The sequence below is a fragment of the Pogona vitticeps genome, chromosome 10 (assembly GCF_051106095.1).
Source record: "Pogona vitticeps strain Pit_001003342236 chromosome 10, PviZW2.1, whole genome shotgun sequence".
In the NCBI taxonomy this organism is placed as follows: domain Eukaryota; kingdom Metazoa; phylum Chordata; class Lepidosauria; order Squamata; family Agamidae; genus Pogona; species Pogona vitticeps.
This window is the reverse complement of record NC_135792.1, coordinates 11612501-11633962: the sequence shown is the minus strand read 5'-3', so window position 1 is coordinate 11633962 and position 21462 is coordinate 11612501. Positions and strand designations below refer to the sequence as shown.

At 39.7% G+C, this 21462-nt stretch overlaps 1 protein-coding gene across 12 annotated transcripts in view; it reads right to left on the bottom strand.

Annotated features, from left to right (window-relative positions):
- ZNF536 (zinc finger protein 536) overlaps positions 1 to 21462 on the bottom strand; it is a 699351-nt gene that overhangs the window by 225756 nt on the left and 452133 nt on the right. For all 12 annotated transcript variants that reach the window (XM_072980786.2, XM_078380344.1, XM_072980787.2 and 9 more), the window contains one exon: positions 239 to 391. In XM_072980786.2, the coding sequence (XP_072836887.2) occupies positions 239 to 391 (153 nt within the window). The remainder of the gene's footprint in view (positions 1 to 238; positions 392 to 21462) is intronic.

The window sequence follows — 21462 nt, the reverse complement described above, 5'->3', positions numbered from 1 at the left end:
TCCCTCTTTTATAATATTGTAGAGCACTTCACGCTATTTCCTGCAAGTTAGGTCAGTGTTTTTCATAATGTTGGAAGGACACAGAAATTCTAAAGCAGTACTTTGGCTACCTAATGCGTACTGAAACAAGTGACATCCCTGCTAGGGGGTCATATCTTAGGTCACAGCTCAGTCTATGAGTCAAAATCCTTCCATGTAGCACCTGTACAATAGACCCTGCTCTATAAGAAGACCTCACCTGTGTGTATCCTCAAGTGAACCTTTAAGTGGTGTGAGGTCCTAAATGTTTTCCCACAATAGGGGCAGTCTTTCATAGCAGATCCGAGGCTTCTGTCTCTCAGTAAAGCTGGCTGCTGGACCCCGGCAGATCTTCCTGCTTCTTCTCCGATGTCTGCAATACAGAGAATGTTCTCACATCATTTCAGCACATGTCAAGGAGTTGTTCTCACCCAAACTGCTAACGCAACACAAAGCTAAACATGTCAATACTACACCTGTCTGTTTCATTCTTTAAATCTGACAGAATGCTGACAATTCATGTATTTTCTTGTTATTCTCTTAAATTATTTCATCTTCCCCATCGTTGTTTTAAGCAGCATATGGTACCTTTATACTGAGCTGAATTAGACAAGAAAAGAAACAGCTGTGTCAGCAGCTGGTTTGATTTCTTCCTTTGCCTCATTCCTATTAAGTTCTTTCTCATCCTAAAAAAAGTTTTCTTTCTTTTTTTTTTTGAAAAAAAGGAAAGTATATATTTCCTTTCTTGCATCTGCTTCAGTGTTAATCAATATGTAGATATATACAGAGCAAAATGGAGACCGTTACAAACCTTGTAAGGGCTGGAAAAAATAGTAATAACACTAGTTATTGTGTTGTCACCGCTGCAATTAATGGCAATGGGCATAATGCACAAGAGATTAAACATTTTAAAATCCTCAGTTAATTCATTAAATAGTGCTAGTTTCTAAGACTGAGCATCTGTGTAACTCTTGCACTAACATTAAGGAGACTTGAAAACCCATTAATGAATTGTATCCCGTGTTCATGGTAATTTTAATTTTTCAAATTGCACCTGTGGCTGCACACAAATTACACTAAGTCACAGCTTTCAAGGATGGGCACCATTGCCACTAAATTATGCTATATAATTTTCCTTTTACGGTCCACATCAAAGAAAGCAGAAGAAGTAAGACAGGGGTTCAAGACTGATTCCTCATATGCTGGCAACTACCATTTTACCTGCAAGCACAAATAATATAGTTTTGTAGCCAGACGTTTACGCATCTGATATTTTAAGCCCTCTGGTTTTTGTATTTCTGGAGGATTTGGATAAATCATCTGCACTCAGTACAGTGGTGCCTCGCTTCACAATTGCCCTGCATTACGACAGATCCACTTCACGACGATCTTTTTGCGATCTGGATGAATCACGAATCAAAATGAATCTTTTTTTTTTTAACTGATTCATGCCCATCTCTAATTGGGAGGCAGGCCCGATTCATATACCTCCAGCTTGTTTAATACTGTGTCAATGGCACTGAGCAGGTAGGTGTGCATGTACAGTGTATGTGAATAGGAAGAAGAGACAAATATTTGTGTATGTAGGAGGGATCCTATGAAGTGGAATATATGAATGAATTACACAAAGATCTATGTAGGTCTTTCTTGAAAAGTTCACTACACAATGTTCTTTGGCTGAGTAAAAGGAACACCTTTAGAATGATAAGGACTTAATAGCAATGCACTGAAACTTGGATTAGGACTGGGCATGTCTGGAAGTGGGTACCCTCTGCACTCTTGAGACAATTAGTCCCCCCCCCCAAGAAAGAAGAGGAGGGGACCTTTGATGAACTTCACAGATGGATTCTGTACATAACAAATAAAAATATATGTCCTTTTCATGTGGGTCGTGATTAAAATATCTTTTTCTAAACAAGAATAAGTTGGGTTTTTTAAAGATGAAATCAAAATTATTTCATAAAACAGTATCTGAATGATCTCCTTGAAATGCTAGCCGGTTATAACACAAAGTATAAGTTAGCAAGCCTCCAACAGACATTTTAATTATTCACAGCATTTAAGAGCAACACAATGCAGAATCTATGTGGTCTTTCAAGCAGACATGGAGAGGGGCTATTTTATATTTCTGAATTCCTCAAGGGATTCTAATTGTCACTGTATTTACACAGCACTGTACACAGAATTCAACAGAAAAAAAATATATTCTGAACCCTGCAGAGTGAAAGACTGGGAAAGTACATATGAGGCATGTGTGAAGGCATCTTTTTTTATTTTCAGTTTCGATAAACACTGCAAAAAGAGAGGAAAAATACAGATAAACAGATAGCTAAAGCTAACAAGCCACTCAGGATAAATTTACAGAATAAGAGTACTAGTTATGTTTTGCTAGATGTCATTCTTAATGACAGCTTGTTAGACATTTCTCTTTTATCTTACTATCTAGGGTATGTGTGGCCCAATAAAAAAAGAATAAATTTGTAAGATAAACAGCTCGCTTTGCAGATTTAAGAGACTAATTTTCACTTTACACAAAATTGATTCCCCCCCCCTTTCTGGTGAAGCAGCAAGGCTGTAGTGTTTAGCACTCATCCTCTTGAAAAAGCAAACTGAATACAACAGTGAGGAATCGCAACATGCGGGTGGTCTGAAGAGTTGTCCTTTAGATTTAAGTAGACACACAGTAGATGTAGCTCTAAAGGCTTTACTCCACAGAGGTCTTAATATATAAGCGGTTTTTTGTGTGTGCGTATGCTTCTCCCATCTAAAGTACCTTCACGAATGCTAAATCTACATGGATGGTTTTTATTTAATATCTCTCTGTCTCTTGCTACCACCCACCCACCCACCTCTCCAAACTGCTTGACATCACAGCTACCTGACTGAACAGCTCTAGATCTATAATTTGTAGGCGGGGAAGAACCCGAAAATCCTGGCTAAAGGGATTCTGGAAACCACAGTCCAAGAAGTAACATGTGAAAGCAGAAATGTGCGGAGGGCCTTCTCCACCTGCCCAACCCAATGCTTCCACAGATGGCTCCATTTATGGATTCGGGTATCAATTATAAGCACACATGCCAAGGAAGACTTATCATCACTGAGAACGACTCCAGAGTAAACATGTGAAGGATTGCACTCTTGTTCAGGTAGTTTAGGCTGCAGTCCTAAACAGGGACTCAATCCCATATAGCACAGTGGGCCTAAAAATGCATAGGCGGTAGTATCACAACATACACCGATGGTGCAATACAGCAGTGCAGGTATCCTGCAATACAGGGATATTTAAATAGTAATCATGTGCCGTCAAATCAATTCTTAACTTATAAAATTCTTTCCCAAGGATTTCAAGGTAGAGAACGGTTTACCGTTCCTCTTTCTGTACGTGTCTGGGGACTATGCAGCTTGCCCAAGGCCACACCGCCTGGCTTTTCCCTGGAGGTATGGTGGAGAATCGAACTCCCAACCTTCTGGCTCCCCAATCAGACAGCTAATTCACTGGGCTATTCAGCCAGCTACAGGGACATTTAAGGTGTCTGCAAAACATTTTACAGTCATGAACAGACTCTGTTACAAAATGTGGTGTTTTGAGGCCTCTTTTTTTTCCTACTAGAAGCACGACGGGCGCTCCGTTTAACGATGACTCTGCATTACAACGAGGTTTTTGCGATCGCAAAAGCTTCCCGACAATCAAAACAGCTGATCGTTGGGTTTTCAAAATGGCCACCGGGTGCTCAAAATGGCTCCCTGCTGTGTTTAGGAGCCATTTTTCACTGCACAGGCACCCGAAAATGGCCGCCCCTGTGGAGGATCTTCGCTGGACGGTGAATTCTTAGCCAACTGGAATAATCGACAACACCAAAGAAAAGTTCAAAAGTAACTAGTTATAAGTAGATTAATTCCTTTTTGGGTAAGGAGGATGCATATTATATTTTTTAAAAATGCAGTGAAAAGCGCCAAAGTTACTTTATTGATGTGACTTACAACGTTTTCAAGTTGTTCTCAAAAGTTATTTTGAAACACATTTTAAGGCATTTGCAGAGACATTTAGACATGAATTTCTCAAGCTTTATATCACTTCCTCATGAATCCTAAGGTTTAAAAATGAAAAGGAGCACATTAAAGAAAATGGTGTTACTTTTTTCAATGGTCTTCGTAGCTAATGACAGCAGGTTACTCTTCAAACACTTTAATGCCACAGTTCAGTTGTGGGGGGGGATCAAAAGTAACTTTCACTCTTCTGAGCCAAACTATGTGCCTTTCCCATCCCTTAAGTTGATAATAAAATAGTACATTAACTGATTTGTTATTCATACCTGTTACCTTATTGCTATGTTATTTTATTATTCTTGTTTTATTCACTCATTAATAAGCATTTCTTATTTTTCCTCAGTAAGAATAAATTGTTAATGCTCTGCCTTGCTTCACCATGAACCACTTTGATAGTGTTTATGGAAAGGCAGTCACAAATAAAATGTTTATGGAAAAGCAGTCACAAATAAAGTGGCTGACTGATGATCTGCAACTATCCAAAATAAATGCAACTCATCAGCTATATCTTTGGTAATGCCAGTGATATAAATACAATGTTGGGTTCCTGCTGCAGCACCCATAAGGATGGGACGTTTCCCCCTTTCTTACTCTCCTGTAGCCCTAAGTACAAATTAGCAGCTGGTTCCATATGGTTTCTGAGCCTTTTAGAATGGGTATTTTGAGTGCCTAGGGGACCTATATGGTGAGAAGATTCCACTACAGTGGTGCCTCGCTTAATGATTGCCCCGCATTACGATGAATCTGCTTTATGACAATCTTTTTGGAATTGCAATTGTGATTGCAAAACGATGGTCTAAATGGGGGAATTTCACTTAGTGACGATCGGTTCCCTGCTTCGGGAACCGATTTTTGCTTTACAACGATCACAAACAGCTGATCATCGGGTTTTCAAAATGGATGCCGGGTGCTTAAAATGGCATCCCGCTGTGCTTAGGGACAGATTCCTTGTTATACAGGCAGCGAAAATGGTCGCCGTATGGAGGAACTTCGCTGGACGGTGAGTTTTTACCCCACTGGGTACCACTGTACCTGGTTCACTGATGGAAGGAGGTCTGTTAGCAGATATGCCTCAATCAATCCTGACCCTAGTTTTTGCAGGCCAAACCAGACAGAACAATTGGAAATGAGATGTGGGTCCAGCCCTAAGTTGTGAAGGCTTGGTTAATGTGCCCTCCCACTCTCCTTAAAAAAAGATAAAATTTGAAAGTGAAAATCTGCATTCTTAAAATATAAAGCAAGGACACAAACTTTTTGAATGGTATTGCAATGATAGTCATAACGTAGGAAGTGAATAGAATTGAACAGATGTTTGAGGATTAGATCATACTATGCAAGCTGGTTATCTTCAAGTGGGTTAATAACTTTGCAAAGGAAACAAATGAGTTGGATCACTAATGTAGTCTTGTTATTTGCACGTGCCCCTATAGGGGGGACAGAAAGTTCCTAGATTATTTCTTCAGCATGAGGAGGGCACGGCGAGCATAATATCTGTGAATTCCAGACAAGTGCATAATATGGTGGTAGTGAATAGGACTCAGCATCAGCATGGCTGTTATGGGAGAGGAATGTCAATGTGCAAACATGGGTCAAAGGCATGTGAAATCCACAGCAACACAGACTCCCATGGACAGTGGGATTTGGCAGAGCTAAGCCATCTCTTTCTGCTGTGAACTTTAGTGTAATCCACCATGTTTCTGTGAAAATGACCATGAGAGGCCTTCTCCTGGCAGAAGTGAAAAATTATGCATTATTTTCATCCGTGGAAACATCCATTCACTTATATTGCATGCTACGGAAGTGATGAAAGAAGCAGCATTGAGTGATACATCCAAGGTTCCAACCTTCTAAGGAGGAATCCGGTTCATTCTTGTGGTGAAAACACAAAGGTGTTGCTTTGTTGTTTACAGGCCACATGAAACAACACAAGTTATTCTCTAAACTGCAAAAGCATTAAGAATACCTTGAATACACAGTATCTGGAAAGTCATTTCTCCTTTATTCCTTCTCCATTGTAATTTACAGCAACGGCAGTCTGAAGAATTATACAATACCTAAACTCCAAGGATGAGACCTAATCAACTAGGCAAGTACAAATTGATCTTCTGATGACATTAAGCCTGTGTGAGAAAATGAGGGAAACTGTTTGGATGTAAAGGACAGCGGGCAATGCTCTATTAATCTGTGCTATGAAATGGAATACTATTTTTTCTCTCCATTTTTGAAAGTCATAGTTACTTTCTTTTAAGCAATGCTTTTGGTATTTAAAACTGACCTTATGTCAAATATTCAAAAAGAGTTACAAGCGTTTGGGGCCTCTTAACAACTTGCTGCCTTTGTTATTTTATCAAAGGGTTTAGGGTGCTTTTTTAAGTGACCATGTATGGTCATGTTACAGTGTTAAGCATGAATATGGATCGGCAAAGAATTTGTTGAAACAAAGAGCTATTTTAGAGCTGATTTGGAAGAGAGCCTACCAATGAAAAGAAAATAGCTTTGTCCTGTTTGTGTAATTAGAAATGAAGATTATACCAAAAAGCTCTTTTGGTAAGTGAAAAATATAGACTTCAGATTTTCCTGTTAGCCACTTGAGTGACACAAGCAAACAAAAGATCCAGACTGCCTTGTTTTCTGTAAGTGTATTCTGGGCTGTGTGCAAAAGGAGATAGACTAGCTTTGAAAACAAATCAGATTTAAAGGCGGGGGTGTGCCACTTATTGTATAGAAAAAATCACTCATGGAAAGTAAAAGCAGCAATATACCACAAATAATCATAACCTGAACACAGTAAATACCTCAGATATCAACTGAGCAAAGAGTTATCTCATGCATGCAGAAAAGGAAGTTAGAAATGTTCTCAACAATTTGTCAGTAGCTGGAAAGCAAAACCGATTGAATGAGAGATGCAGACATATTTTGTGACTTAGACAATACTCAGAAAGGTACTAGTTGGCATACTTCATAGGCTCTACATCATTGTAGTGTTGTACTGTGTTCCTACAGGTTCTGTTCCAATGCCATTTTTACATATATTTCTGAAATAATGTATGCAGACCCTTACCTACCAAGTAAAAAACAGTAAGAAGAGTTCACCTTTAAAAATAGACACACAGCCTTCCTTCCTTTAGGGCAGTGGTCTTCAACCTTGGGCCTCCAGATGTTCTTGGACTACAACTCCCAGAAGCCTTCACCACCACCTCTGCTGGTCAGGATTTCTGGGACTTGAAATCCGAGAACATCTGGAGGCCCAAGGTTGAGGACCACTGCTTTAGGGCACGTATCTTCAACCAATACAAACATGGCAGGGAAGTCTAATCTTCGGATGTTTCTACCATACATTAATGGTAGGGATGGAAATACCCACTTATCTCATCTTGCCCATGAGGATGAAGAATCTCACTCTCTGTGTCCTATGACATGGTGAGATATTTTGTGGTCTTCTGGAAAAGAGCAAGATTGAGCATAATTTTTGCACAAATTAAGCAAAATTGTGAAAATGATGCTTTTAACACGAATTATGCAAATTGACAATGGCTGCTACTTTGCTGCATGAACATTTACTGGATCAGGATTAGAAATGTCAGAAGGATTGATCCAAACATGTCTTACACACATAATAGAATTCTATTCTACATTTACCTCTTCTTATGCTACCAATTTTTAATTACCATGGTTTAATAGGTTTCACAAAATGAACTTTCGTCCCTTTAAAATGAGAAGTTTCATATGTCATTGAAAACTGGGCTAAGATTCATCTGATATTCGGTGCTGGAGGAGAGTGTGAGGATACTCTGGCCTATCAGAAAGACAGGTTAAATCAGGGGTGGGCAATTAATTTTTATAGGGGGGCCACATGAAAAATCTGAACTGTGTTCGGGAGCCGAACCAACTTTACTTAAAAATAAAAGAAAACAGTGATGCTATGATTGTTTTTATTTTAAACTTCTTATCTTCACAAATACTAAAACTTTTTTTGTCTGGTATGTTAAAGATAAGCAACTGATCAACTTTAGACAAAAAGCTATAAAAGGTTTTGATGTTCAAAACTGTCTGTGGGCCGGACAGGAACGGTTCACGGGCCATATGTGGCCCTCAGGCCGCACTTTGCCCAGGTCTGGGTTAAATTAAACCTGGGTTAAATTAAACCTAGAGGCAAAAACCTGGGTTAAATTAAATCTAGAGGCAAAAAGGTTGAAACAAGCTGTCCTACTTTGGGGACATCATGAGAAGACAGAATTCTATGGAAAAGACAATAATGCTGGGAAAAGTTGAAGGCGGCAGAAAAAGAGGAAAACCAAATAAGAGATAGATTGCTCGCTAAAGGAAGCCATACGTTGAGCAAGGCTGTTGAGGACAGGACATTTTAGAGATCACTCATTCATGGGGACGCCATATGTAGGGTGCAACTTGACCGCACATAACAATAAAAAAAGTTGTTAATTTCAGCTAACAACTTATTCCTAATCGTTAGGAATTATGTAAAGGATTGATATGTGAGGTCTGTTTTGCTGAAGAGTAACAATTGTATTTAGACCAGCATCCTGGAAATCCTGCGTATTGACATGAAAATTATTGTTCCAAGACAACTGCGGAAGACATGATTTTGTTATAATAATTTATTATTATTATCATCAACAACAACACTACTTAAGCAAGTTGCTAAACTTTTCACTTAATAGCCTGATAGAAGGAAAAGTCCCTGATGAACACTGGTCTGAGTCTTTCTTTTTAACCCGCTGAGTGATCTGAGCTTTTAATATAGCTGTTCCAATTATTGTAAAAGTCATCTAGTACCTTATAACCACAAATATTGACAGTTTATTGCACAACACATCCATGACATTTGAAGGTCACATCATACATAATACATACGCTTTTATAAAAGTGTCTGGAACAAAGAGATACATGATCAGCAATTACCTCTTACTAGCCATTTTTGTTTTATTTAAAAGAAATATAAGCACTGGACAAAAAGCATGAATTCTTATTAATTAACATGAAGCAAAAGTTCATTATAATACCTTTAATCAGCAATAAATTGTTCTTCATTTTACAACATATAAATAAAAAACAGAACCTATCCTACTCTCTAACAGAAAGCTTAGGAAAGTTAATTTTGGGGGGCTAAAGCCTGTAGAATCCCTTTAGGTTGAATGGCCATGGGCCATGCTGACTGGGGAATTCTGAGAGCAATAGTCCAAAAAAAAGGGGGGGGGTAATTTTGCCCAAGTTCAGCTCTAATTACACACTGGTGAGTTCATAGATCCCTCCACTTCATAGGACGGAAGCATTTTGAGTAACACCTGTCTGGAATCCATTATGCTTTCCTTGAGACATCAAGGAGTTAAGTGAAGGCCCTACATGTTCAAAAGATTCCTCTGTGCCCCGCAGTCCTCTGGTCCCGTTTATAGAGTGGAAACAGAAATTATAGATAACCCCTGGCAAAATCTGGTGTTACAGAAATGTGATTCAGGCAAACCTCCATCTTTTTAGAAATCAGACCTCAAATGACTCTCATGCTTCAGTCCTGGAACTCAATCACAAAACAGAAAGCTGATCTGCAGATTCTGGGACTGGCTAAATAAATGAAGAAGCCACTGTCTGGGTCTGTTTAGGATCATCACCAAACTCAAATGCCTGGCTTTCCCTTTTCTCTCAAGGACAATAACTGGAAGATGTTCAGGACAGGTCCTCTTAAGTACCCCAACCGAGGAGGCTTGCTGTTGATGGAGACACAGAGGGATGGCGTTAACCAGGGATGGAGACTCGAGCTGCGTGACTCGTTGTCAAGTTGGACTTCAACTGCACCAGCAACTTGACTCAGACTTGACTTGACCTGGGAGGAGAGGTTTTAGTGACTGGTTTCTTTGTACAGTATTTAGAGGGGAGGCAACTTTCAGTAATAGATTTCACTCCCAACCATGTGAAGGAAAGTATTCCTGGGAAAAGACATTTGCCAGAAGTAACAAAAGGTTGCAGGGATGGGGACTTCAGTTGTGTAACTTGTAGTCGAGTCGGACTCGCGGTGACACAGCTGACTTGCCCCGGACGCGACTCAAGTTTATTTGTTTTTCAATGACTCAGACTCGACTTTGACTTGAAACCGACCCACACCTCTCTTTTTTTGTGGACGAAAAAGCTTTTGATTATTGAGATTCCGAGAGTGTCATTGTTTAATCTGGTTTGTATCTCTTTTTCATCTATTTATAATTTGTTTTTTAACTTGTTCTTAAGTGTATCAGCAACTTGGAACACCATTCCTTTAGCACAGTGGTCCCCAACCTTGGGCCTCCAGATGTTCCTGAACTACAACTCCCAGAAGCCTTCACCACCACCTCTGCTGGCCAGGATTTCTGGGAGTTGAAGTCCAAGAACATCTGGAGGCCCAAGGTTGGGGACCACTGCTTTAGCAGACAGGTGAGAGGTAAATGTAACAAACCAAACAATAATATATTAAAATGCACTCACACGCACACATGGACAAACACATACATTATTATGCATTACTAGAACATCCAGATGTGCAGGGCAGGGCAGAGAAACGAGAGAATCTGGTTTATAATCCTGAAGAGCTAGATACAACGATCTTGCCTAATGTAAAAGCCTTGTAGAGAATCCAAACAGAGTTTGTCAGGGTCCCTAGTGACTTTCTTCATAACTTCTTGCTCCAGTAAATATGAAGAATACATACAATTTTTAAAAAATGCAGGAGTTTAGACAAGTCAAGACTGACTATTAAAAATACTGTAGAGCACATGACTGTAATTAATTTTGACTCAATTTAGCTTTCTCGGAAAGTGTGACTGAACAGCTATCACCTTTCTGAGAATGTCCATTTATAACCATCAGATAGAGAATTTGGTTGCTTTGAAATGAACGCCTGGTTGTCAATAAACTAATGCAATCCTCCTGACAAGTGACAAGGGAATTTCAAGCCTTCTAATTAACCCTCTATGCACATTCATTCTGAAATAATAACGGGCTGCAAGGCTGTCTACCTCACTCAAAGTTCATCAGAGAATGAACTTCTTAGTTTTGCACAAGTTATCCTGCTGTGTTGCTAGCTGCTTCCTCCAAATTCTAGATTCACATGAGACAGCTTTGATCAACAGGTTAAATGTGGAGAAGCAGCTTGTTGATTGCCTAGATAAGACTAGCCCTTCCCATACGTGATCCAGATTGTTTATTTCATTTGGAGGAAATTCCAGCGAGAGGATCTCTCGCAGTGCAGAAGCTGTCCAAACGGATCATCGTTTGTACTCAGAAGTGTTATTTGAAAGCAGGTGTTTGGGAACCAGATGGCTTTAAAGCCCATACCACTAGGGTTATAGCAGCTTCTGCAGCTTATCTGTGGCATATTCACATTTCTGTAATTTGCCGAGTGGCTACCGTGGAGCTTGATAAACACCTTTTTTTTAAAAAAATAACCCAGCATTGTTTTCCTGGTGCCAAGCGAGATCAGATACTCAATTTGGAAGAGTTGCCTTACAGAAGTCCCTTTTTAATTAAGTCCTTGATGTCCTACTACTGGGACTGGAGTCTGTTCCTGATTAAACTCAAAAAACAAAAAACAAAACAACCCTACAATTCATGAGGGAGAGAAAAAGAGGCCGTTCACATAACTCTCAAAATCATATAGAGGAATTGTTTGAGCAAACAGTCAGCAATGATCTATTCGCACCCAGAACCCGGAAATGTCACCTTCCTGGATTACAGTTCCTATAAATTCCCAGTCAACATGGCCACAGACTGCCCTTATTCTTATCCCTTCTTGGAACCATTTCCAATATTGCACAAAAGCAGCAACTCCAGATGCGTGAAAAGCTCCAGAATGCATACTTAATTTTTCCATGTTAACAGTGAAAGAGGTAAGTTGCATATTTTCTCAATTATCTGAATGGTAGTCAACTTAAAGTCCCTCACTAGAAAGTTGCCTACGCCTCCAGATATTAGCCCCTTAGTATAAACATGTTTAAGTGGGTCATTTGCTCTTTGTGCTAGCTGCTCAGGGATTGCACTGAAATCTCAAAAATTAGCTACTGGCAGCTTTTACGAAGCTCACTCTGAGGTCTGATTAATAACTTGGAGGAATAATATATGAAACTATGAGGGGCAATCAAGATACTGTTGACAGAAACAAAAGTGAAAGCAAAACTATGCATCAGCATTAACAGTTGGAAAGGAACGTGGAAGAGAAACCAGTTTTTCCAAATACCTACTGAGAAAGCCTTTAGAAAATATCAAATTCTGAATTTGACCAGGGAAATGTTCAACCATGATTTGTAACTTAGCCAATAGTTGAAATTCAGAATATCCCTGGTTAACCAATAATGCTGTCATGGTAAAACTTATCCAAATATTCAGTTATATTTTTTTTTCATGTGAAAGGATATATTTTACATATTTTGTGCACAGGAACTGGTAACACAGACATGAGATACTACACAACCATGAGGTATACAATATAGGGGTCAACCAGTCCTTCCACCCTGGTCAACATTTTTCAATGTTTTGGTAAAAGAGAACAGGTGGAAAGCAAAGTTGGTGGTCACATCAGAAATATGACTAGTGCAAATTTCTCAAACCCACAACAAGCACTAAGTGGTTCTGTAACAATTACCTCAAATCCAACATCCAATCAAGCTCCTAATGTGAGCAAATTAAATTAGTTACTCATCGTCCCAACAAAAAAATTATAATGGCAATCATGTTGTGAAATTCACAGTGTAGCTCCATTTATTTCTGTCAAGAATGAGAAGTCAGCCCTGTGACAAGATGAACATCCACAACATTGTTTCTCTTTCTCTCTCATACGCACATGAACATGCTACTGGACAGTAGTGGGCACAGCTCTAACAGGGCCCTTGAGAAGTATTCATACCCAACAGTCTATAGCTGCATGTATTAAAATTAGGAGAAGGTATTTTACCAAATATTATCCCCATCACTTGGGGCATGAGATGCGGTTCTTCAAAAACTGTCTTCCGAGAAACCTCAGCACAGTTAAATGGTATTTTACTGTTAGGACATATTGTTGAATGAATGGAAGCCTTGGGCTAAAGACAAGCAGGACAGTGGTCAGGCCTATTATTTCCATCAGTGATATTAAAATAATAATATAAAGCAACTACTATTTTGGCTGTTGAGGTTTTTTTGGGCTCTTTGGCCATGTTCTGAAGGTTGTTCTTCCTGACATTTCACAAGTGTCTGTGGCTGGTAAAACGTCAGGAAGAACAACCTTCAGAACATGGCCAAAGACCCCCAAAAAATCCTCAAAAACTATCAGATCCCGGTCATGAAAGCCTTCGGGAATACAACTACTATTTTACTTTATTTTATTAATATGCTATATTTCTCTCAGATTTGGAATCCAAGGCAGTTTACAATACAATCTTCTTTTGGAACTTTGATGGCATAGTAAACAATGATGTCACCAGCTGCGTCAATTTGCTGTTAATTAAAGATATCTATCTTTTTTCCAGTTTTGGGGCACACACAATTTATGCATAATGATACAAAGTCCGGGGTCACCTTAAAACTGAAAAACAAACTCTTTTATTACTGGCAACCTGTCATTGCCACAATTCCCATTATACTGATGGAGCTCGACAAGAAGATATTAGGCAAAGGTAAAGGTTCCCCTTGACAATTAACTCCAGTTGTGTCCGACTCTAGGGCGCAGGGCTCATCCCTGTCTCCAAGCCGTAGAGCCAGCGTTTTTCTGTAGACAGTTTCTGTGGTCACATGGCCAGCGCGACTAGACACGGAACGCCGTGACCTTCCCACCGAGGTGGCACCTATTTATCTACTTGCATTTTTACTGCTTTCGAACTGCTAGGTTGGCAAGGAGCTGGGACAACCGACGAGAGCTCTGTTTTTTGAAATCCTTGTAACAAACACCAGAAATTGGTCTCGACTTGAGTCATTCTACCTGGCAAAAATGTGGTATGTCATTAAGCTCTCCTTATTATCTCTCCTCCAGACTCCTCTTAATTATGAAGGTGATCAGGCTGCCTTGGACAGAGTGTAGCTTATCATCTGTTGGGATTTTATTTGCAACCTTTCCTGCTGTCTGTAGTCCGTGTGACTGGGAGAGACCTTCCTGGCCTGACAAGATTATTTATCTATCCAACACTAACCAGTTCTTCCTTCCAGCCTGCGAATTGAAAGAGTGTTCCTTTGTCTCTCTTTATTTATTTTTTTGGATTAGTTGTTTGCTGTTGATCTGTTCAGTTGGTTGCCAGTAAATGTGCAGTAAACAAAGCAGCATGCATACATCTGTAGTTTCAAGCAACTAAGTAATTTTTTTTAGTGTTTCTTTTAGAAATGTTTGAAGAGTGACTTTTTGAGACTTTTAAGGTAAATGTAAAGGTTCCCCTGGACAATTTTTGTCCAGTCGTGTTCGACTCTAGGGGGCAGTGCTCATCCCTGTTTCCAAGCCATAGAGCCAGCGTTTGTCTGAAGACAATCTTCTGTGGTCACATGGCCAGTGTGACTTAGACACGGAACACTGTTACCTTCCCACCAAGATGGTCCCTATTTATCTACTTGCATTTGCATGCTTTCGAACTGCTAGGTTGGCGGGAGCTGGGACAAGCGACGGGAGCTCCCTCCGTCACATGGATTCGATCTTACGACTGCTGGTCTTCTGACCCTGCAGCACAGGCTTCTGCGGTTTAACCCGCAGCGCCACCACGTCCCTTTTGAGACTTTTAAGTGCCAGTTAACGAGAAAGGGGTGGACTCTGGGGAACTTGTTCTCTTCTGTCAATATCTGTGCTTCTGCTACATAGTAAAAAGGAATTTTACCAGAAATTCAAAACTCTGCAACATATTTCCAGCAAACCCAGTGGGAAAATGGATGGATAAAAAACTACTCCTGGCACCTCACGCTTATGGTTCAATGTTAAACAGACCAAAGCCTAAGTTACCTTCCTATCTTTATTGTTGTACAAGAAGGTTATGATCCTGATTGGGAAACTAAAGGAAGGGGGTCCTAAGAGATCGTAAGGAACTCGAAGGAGTAGTGGAGCCATTTAGACCTTCCCCTTCCACAGTGAAGGGACCAACACCTGGATGTACATCAGCATCATAATTTGGATCTGAAGCCCATATCTAACTCAAATGTATACCAAGAACCTAACCAGATACCACCAATCTGAAAAAAACCCTTTCAACGGCCCACAGGTTTTGAATAAATAAATAATTCCTTCTACATGATCTCCCTCTCTGAAGGAAAAAGAGCCAAGGCTATTACTTCTTCCAATGTTGTTAAAAGATATTGGGCTGCTTGGAACATTGAACGAAGACATCATTGCGACCAATAATCTCTGGGATGAGGCAGAAACTTTTCAACAACTGGGGGGTGGGGAAAGAAAATTCTTAGAAAATTTAGAAAAAGCAATCTTTCAAAATAGATTTTGGCAAGCTTTAGAATACACTGCACTAGCGAGCAGAATGGAAGCCATTCCACTTTACTGTGGCTTGAGTTGCCGTCTCCTTTATAGTTGTATTTGGTTTAGATGTTCACACAAAAGACCCTGGATTGTTTCTGTGCCGGTGTCCCTACTGGTCCTCAATCACACATTATTTGATATGGATCCACAGCCGACGGCTCTCTTTCCTCTGATACTGCCTGTCTGGTATTATCTTCTATTCTGTTGTTGTTGTTGTTGGTCAGTGTACAGGCAGTCTAGCAGCGTTGGGGTGATCTAGCATTAAACCTGGTAGTTTGGTCTTTTTAAAATACTCCAGGGAGACTAGGGAGAAAGGAGTGTGGGCTTAGATGTTCCCACTGCTCTAAAACATCATGCCCCAGCTTAATCAGTCCCCCCAGTCCTTTTGTAGAATGAAACAAACAATCGCACAGGGGGAAACACAATTCAAATGATTCCAGTTTCTTAAAAGTAGAAGCCCCCAGTGGCAGGGGGAAAAAACTCCTCCAAATCAGAAGCAAAAAAGTCCAGGCTGATGTACTTAATCGGTGGATTATGTTGAAAAGTACTTCAAATTCACCTATGCTAATTACACAGCAAATCTGTAGAGTGGGTGACATATAAATAAATAAATAAATAAATAAATAAATAAATAAATAAATAAATAAATAAATAAATAAATAAATAAATATTTGTCGATGCAGTAGTCTTACTCAGAGTAGCAGCATTGATTATTTGACTTGATTCCAATTTCACAGAATATCTTCATTAGAATCTATGAAATTTACATTGAGAATTTCATATGATATGAAGTTATTCACGAGACATTTAAGAACATAATTGGACCGGGAAACTGGATTTGCCAGCATTTGGTGCCTTCTTATTGAATTAGACCAACAGCTGGGAAACAAACTTTGGACAACATGGGCTAGCATGTGCTAAGATGAAATAATGTAGCCCCCAGGCGTTCCACTGGAATTAAACATGGGTTAAGGGCCACATCTTCCTGCACCCCCATGTACATCCTTATGCCAAAGAATACATGGCATAAGATTGTAGTGAACACTCTCAATTTTTCTCATCCTCAACAAAAAAAAAGATCCTTTGATACAGAGACACCTTGTTAAAAAAACTGCCAACCACTTCAAGATCTTTCTGCTTTTGTATGAGAGTGAAGAGACACATATCTTTTTTTTGTCAGCAGCAACATTAGCAAGAAATAGGAGGGCATTCAAAACTTGTATTTTGTGCAAAACAGACCTCCATGTTTAGGGGGAAAGGCCTCTTCAAATGCTAGAACTGTGCAAAAACTCTCACAACTTCAACCAGAAGGGAGAAAACTTTTCAGTTTTTGTTGTTGTCCACACCTGTCAGAATGAAATAAGTCAAGACTGACGTCCCAAATCAAGCAACCTCAGTAAACAACCATAGGTTTTATGGCACTGTATGATTCAGTGCAGATGACATGTTAAGTTGTACCTTGGCTCCGTACACAAAGCAGCAGTTATATGGATCTGTGCAAATCATTGCCTGCTTGTTTCAAAGGCAAATTGAGGATGAGCTGACTCGATCTGCACTGCATGAACCAATGCACAAATCAGAACATGGGTACCAGCAGACTTGAACACTTTTTGAATGTTCTCAATCAGTATCACTGTGCATTTTAAAATGCCTATTTTGAGAGGGGGAAAAAGATGGAAAAATTCAGATTTTCAGAGAAAACTCATTGTAAGATATTATTTAAATACTAACTTTCATGCTTTTTAAAAATTGTAACTTGTTGATTCATGCACAAAGTGTATGCGACATTATGGGTGAGCACATGTGTAGAAGAGATGGGACCAAATGTAGACTGTCCCAGCAATATTTGTGCCTTCTTTCTGGTATGCAAAGCAAATGTTCCAAAAATGTTCCAAAACTTTTCAGTTCGGATGGCGTGATGTGATTCTTACTACTTAACCACTGACTTTTACTAATATTCACTGAATGTTTTTATATTGTTAGAGAATTTATTTTAAAATAAACTGATATTGCCTGAGGCCGAAATGTTAGTATTCCTCATTTGTTAATGCTTTCTGACAGAAACCATGATAGAATATTGAAACAGCAGAGTGTTATATATGATTTACACTATTATTATTAACTAGGCATCACAGCTTGATGTTTCCATGATGCATTTTTCAATATCTGTGAAGGAGCGGAGAAAAAGAGTGAGCCGTCCGCGAAGGACAAAATGGAGGCAAAAGGAAAAGCAGGGGAACATCACGATGTGGTAGGGGGTGGTGACGGAACAGAGGGGAGCTTGACAGTTGAGGAAAAGGCGGGAAAAATCTGAGATCTGTTTGGCAGAAGGAGAGTGTGAGGAGCAAGAAGTGTCAGTGAGGGAGGATGATAAAAGTGAAGAGGGGGTTGTGTGGTTCAGCACAGTGGTGGAGGAGTATGAGAGGAAGAAGAAGAAAGAGATGAAAGGCATTCGAAAAGGTCCGACAACAAGGACTCCTGAGGGATTTCCCAAAACTAAAGGTTGGAGGACTTCTCCCTAATCCTACAGCAGAGGAGGAGAAGCCAGAACGTATGGTGGCCCATGAATGGACTGTCATCGTGGCTCCGTGAGAGGCTGAGTTACGTCAGGAGTGGGAGAGATCGGCAGCGCCTTTCGCTGAGGGACCGGACGAGAGGGGGTGGGTGAGGCACTCATGTTGCAGGATGATTTGTGCGATGAAGAGTGCCCCACCCCCACGAACGGAGCCCAAGGAGTGGCATGGGCTGCTACGCCAATAAGTCCATGGGATTACGGTAAATGTTTTATTGATGTTGATGACGGCCTGTTGCCACAGTTGGAACCAATGTTACCTTTAAGCGAAGTGCTGGTGGATGTAGGAGACAATAAAATTGACAGTTCTAAAGTTATAAAGACTAAGCCTTTGTTATTTCCCGCCGAAAATGAGGGGCCGCCTAAGGGAGGTAAGGAACCTCTTCACAATATCTCATGTCATAAAAACAAAATATGGCTGTTTGTTAATTCCCAAACTGACTGAGTTTTACATCTGTGATTTTGTAGGATCAAGAAAGAACGGCATCAGAATTCTTTCTTTCTTTCTTTCTTTCTTTCTTTCTTTCTTTCTTTCTTTCTTTCTTTCTTTCTTTCTTTCTTTTTTTCGGCTTCAGGACTTGTGTTGGAAAGTGGTACCACTCTAAGTTCTACAGTGGGAAATGCTGAGAGCGAATGTTGCGCATATACAGAGCAACAATGGCGTATAAATCATTCGCAAATCTCGTGTCTGAAAATAAATTTAAAAGGGACCAGTCCATTGAGTGAACAAGTTACCTTGCTTGAAATATTAAAGGTATACCAAACACACTAAAATATTAAAATAAATTGAACTGCATAGTACCTTGACACACAAAACACTTAGAACTGTGTCAAGTGTAAATATATACATAAACCTTGACCAAGAGGGCCAAATGAAATGATCACATCTGATGAATCTCATCTTTTTCTTGACTTCCTTGTTGTTTCCTGCCTACTTGAGCTGTAGATTCTGTTATTTTCTTTCTTTAGAGTGTGCTGCCCATTAATACAATTTGTGCATCCTTAGCTCAATGTTGATGTTTTTGAAAGTAGAAACCAGCCATAATGAATTCTTCAAACACCAAACGGAATATCTTTGACCACTGAATACCTAGTAGAGGTTCAACACAAAATGGCATTTCATCAGTGTGTATGTATGTATGTATGTATGTATGTATGTATGTATGTATGTATGTATGTATGTATGTATGTATGTATGTATGTATGTATGTATGTATGTATGTATGTATGTATGTATTTATTTATGTATTTATTTATGTATTTATTTATGTATTTATTTATTTATTTATACCCCACCTATCTGGACTACCAGTCCACTCTGGCGGCTATATTTATCAATATACCGCACAAGAAAATCTTGATTGTTTCGCAGAAGCTGTCTGTAAACACCAGATCAAATCAATGCAAGATGAGAAGACAGAAGCCTTTCAAATCGGAAATTTTCCATGTATATATCAAATGTAGTGTTCATTAAGAGAATTTTCCTAAATGCACTGGAAACAATATTGGAGAGAATATGGAAGAAGAAACGCAATGTTCCTCAGGGAAGAGACAGAGGCAGGAGTACAGACATCCTAATTAATCTGTTAAATAGCCAACCACAGTTCACAGACTGGGCTGTGTAGCACAGCTGGTGGTATCAGATTATTGCTGCCCATATGAAGCGGAGTATCCAGTTGACTGAACCTGGATACTAATGAGCATTGGTGGATGATCAGTTGAGGTGGCCCTAAGAGGTAAAGACTTCTTTCATGTCCTGTCCAACATATATATTTGAAGTATCCTTGTGGGATTGTCCATTCTTGATTTCACAAGCCTTGCAACTTCTCTTAATCTCAATTCCAATTGCTACAGGCAGTAGTTGGCACCTGGTGATGCAGCCAGCAATAAATTTATTCCCAAGAATTAGGTGAGCTGTAGCAAGGTTTTCCTCATAACAACTGACTTTTTTTATGCTGTAGTAAAAGTTTATTGATTATCAATGAGCTGGTTTATGTCTTCTTTCATATCTTATCCCATATCATATCCTTGTGAAGGAAGCAATTGAGCAAGATCAACGTAAATGATGTGCAGATGTAGGGTATCCCAGTCTCATCAAACTGACTCCCCACTAGCCTTATGACACATGGAATCCTTGGCAAAACTGCTAGCCTTCATACTAGCTTGGGGGATGATGACAAACATGTGGAAGGAACTCATGTGACTTCTCTTGATCCCCTTTGGCCCAACCCTCTCAGTACTCCCACTGTTCTCCCAGCTTGGACAGGAGGGAGAGATTTTGACCAGCCTTGTAGTCAGATCCTTGACTTATGCTTATGACAAACACTAGTTACAGCCATTAAGAACCATCCACCTTCCATGACTATTCTTTAGTTGGTTGTGTCAACTAGATCCCATTAGGTGTGCAAGTGCAAACATTCTTTCTTCTGTCTTTCTTCATTTCCCTTGGACTTGAAATCCAAAGTGTGATCCTGCTTTCCAATCCTAACTTGTAAAACACTTGTCAATGATGACTTGCCAGTTCAGACAAAATAGCAAGTTATGGTGTCACTCAATATAAGGCAAAAGGCAGGGAATTGTACACACAATATCTGATGTCATAATTTTCTAAGAGCTGAACATGCTCCAATATTGTCCTGTAAAAATGTGGGACAAATCCCCTACACACGCACAACCTGGTAAGGAAGGATGAAGAGAAATTCAGAATAAAGCAGCTACTTCAAGAACAATTATTCTGAACTAACAAGCTTTGTTTCAAGGGACAATCACTATGCCCAGGCAGTGATGTAGGCACAACGTCTCTCTCTCTGTGCGCATACACACATGCACTTCTTTGCTACTATAAAAATGTATGGTTTCTAGAGTACAGGAACCATACCAGACAATTTATAGGAGAAAAGTATAGGATCATAGAAAAATGGAGTTGGAAGGGGTCTGTAAGGCCATCGAGTCCAACCCCTTGCTCAGTGCAGGAATAAAGTATGTCTGGGTGAGAGAAAGGAAAAAGACCCAAGTGTCATTGGTTCCAAATTTAGCCAGAGCCATCTGATAATAATCCCTGTATTGCTTTGGCGATACAGACCATTATATAGTCCACTGTATCACAGTCTATGTTACCCCTTGGGAACAGAATTTATCATCCAAACTTGGGTAATCTAAACAACAGACACCCTGTTGTATTGTATACCATGCAATGTACCAAGATTAGGCAATGGCTTTTCATACTAATATACTAGTATAGAAAGCAAAGTGTTCTGCTTATCTACTGCCCCATAGCGCTTAAAGCACTCTCGGGGCGGTTTACAAGTGAATTATGCAGGCTACACTTAGAAGTGGCCCTTCAGATGATGCAGACAACCCAAATGAGATA